Here is a 2,384-nt window from a genome sequence, read left to right as displayed (position 1 = left end):
AGTCCGTTTTAACCCCCCTTCCCACCGCACCAGTCTGTTTTGCCCACACAACAGCAGTCCGTTTTGCCCCCCCACCACACCACACCAGTCCGTTTTGCCCACACAACAGCAGTCCGTTTTGCGCCCCCCCCCCCACACCACGCCAGTCCATTTCCCCCCCCCCACCACTCCACACCAGTCTGTTTTGCCCACACAACAGCAGTCTGTTTTGCCCACACAAACAGCAGTCTGTTTTGCCCCCCCCCCCCCCCACACCACACCAGTCCCTTTTGCCCCCCCCCCACACCAGTCCGTTTTGCCCCTCCAGACACACCACTCCGTTTTGCCCCCCTCCCCTACCACACCAGTGTCCGTTTTGCGCCCCCCCCCACACCACGCCAGTCCGTTTTGCCCCCCCCCACACACCAGTCTGTTTTGCCCCCCCCACCACACCAGTCCGTTTGCCCACACAACAGCAGTCCGTTTTGCCCACACAACAGCAGTCCGTTTTGCCCACACAACAGCAGTCCGTTTTGCCCACACCACAGCAGTCCGTTTTGCCCACACCACAGCAGTCCGTTTTGCCCCCAAGCGCATAACGAGCTCAGCGACAGCGGGGACTCAGCCTTAGGCTAAGACCCCGCTCCCAGAGTCAGCGCGCCCGCACTGCAGACAGGCGGTGCGCTGACATACACAGACCGCGATATGCGGTCTGTAGGGAGCGGGAGCCGGAGCGGGAGGTGGGCGGGAGTGGGAGGTTTGACAGGGAGGGGGGGCGTGGCTTGAGCGGAGGACCCGCTACTCTCCCCCCCCTCCCTCCACGGTCTCAGGCTGGAGCTGCTGATGGTAAGTAACACACACACAGGCACTCATATACACACACACACACACACAGGCACACACATACAGAGGCAGGCACTCACGCACTCATACACACACACACACACACACAGAGGCAGGCACTCGCGCACACACACACACACACACACACACACACACACACACACACACACACACACACACACACACACAGAGAGGCACTCAGGCACACACATACACTCCTCCCCGCTCCCCGAAGCCTCTCCTCCTCCCGAAGCCTCACATCCCCATTGGCTCACAGCCACACCACGTGACGCGTCAACGCTAGGGATCACGATTTTCTTGTGTCCCATAGCGGCTGACGCGCCACAGCGTGTAGTGCGCTGTGCCGCCAGGGGGGACCGGCTCGGGAGTATTCCCCTGCTGGGTGGGGAACTCGCGTGTGGCCGCCCGCGCCAACGAGCGCAGCGGGACCGAGGCCTAAGATATGCTAGCTACACCTTTTTAATGCATACAAAATATTACATCCAGGTCTTCTTTCATTGTATTGATGTAGCCAATGTTATTGCAACTGCTGGCGCGCTGTAGCAGAACAAGCAATGATGTTTTGATCAGTTGTTTGTAAGGAAGGGGTGAGGATACAGGGCAATTTCACCAGCGATGCGATAACGTTTGCCACATCTGTATTAGCGTGCCTCCCCTCCTCCCCCCACCAATATAATATGATTTCAAAGTTAAAAGTTCCCTCCCCCCCCATTTTTTATTTTCTTCATTCCTCCCCTCTCCCTAAAGATTTTTTAATAAAAATGAAGTTAAAAAAAAAAAAAAGTTCCGAATGTAGAGATGAAGCCTGAAAATAGCCACCAGATGTATAAATCAAGTCAAGGCAAGTGCAGTACAAGTTGGCTGTACTATTAAGTGTCAAACTAAAAATGCACACACAATGATTATTAATAGCAAATTTTAAACAAACCAAAAAAAAAAAACATTAAGGCTTTTAGAGCATCTAGGTCACCTCCTATGTTATAAATTACATTTCTTGTTACGGAGCAAGTGTGATGATTACTTCCATGCGAGTTAATATTCAGACAGCAGTAAATGCACATCTGCTGTGATGAGCAACTTTAACATTTCACACAACTAACATTTTAAACACATTGATTGTATAGTTGAGGGGAAATTCATGCATTAAAAAAAAATAATAATACTTACCAGGTCATTGCTAAGAACTGTAAGATACAAAACAGAATTGCCAGACCTTTCTTTCCCCACTGAATTGAAAGACAAGAAAAAGGATTTGCCTGGTTTTCTACGGTTCGATAAATGTAATTAAATAGAGTTACTGATGTCCTGCTAACCCCATAAAATCTTAAGCATAGATTGCCAGGAAACACCACAAGTTCTGCACTAATGAAACACAAATTATATTCAGGAACAAAGCTGTAATAAAGCATCTATTTTATTTTTTACTTCAATTTGTTTTCAACTGCATGAAAACCTAAGACATCACAATTGCAGAGATAATACATGTAGAAAATGCTCTAATGTCATAAAAAAAATAACGGCAATCTACTGTAGTGCCGACG

At 49.6% G+C, this 2,384-nt stretch overlaps 1 protein-coding gene across 1 annotated transcript in view; it reads right to left on the bottom strand.

Annotated features, from left to right (window-relative positions):
• SFT2D1 (SFT2 domain containing 1) overlaps positions 1 to 2,384 on the bottom strand; it is a 54,257-nt gene that overhangs the window by 931 nt on the left and 50,942 nt on the right. Inside the window, exon 6 of the mRNA XM_075596707.1 lies at positions 2,008 to 2,069. Coding sequence (XP_075452822.1) covers positions 2,008 to 2,069 — 62 coding nt within the window. The remainder of the gene's footprint in view (positions 1 to 2,007; positions 2,070 to 2,384) is intronic.

Source organism: Ascaphus truei, chromosome 4 (assembly GCF_040206685.1).
Source record: "Ascaphus truei isolate aAscTru1 chromosome 4, aAscTru1.hap1, whole genome shotgun sequence".
NCBI classification, from domain to species: domain Eukaryota; kingdom Metazoa; phylum Chordata; class Amphibia; order Anura; family Ascaphidae; genus Ascaphus; species Ascaphus truei.
The sequence above is the reverse complement of the archived record's forward strand: the minus strand, read 5'-3'. Positions and strand labels throughout refer to the sequence as shown.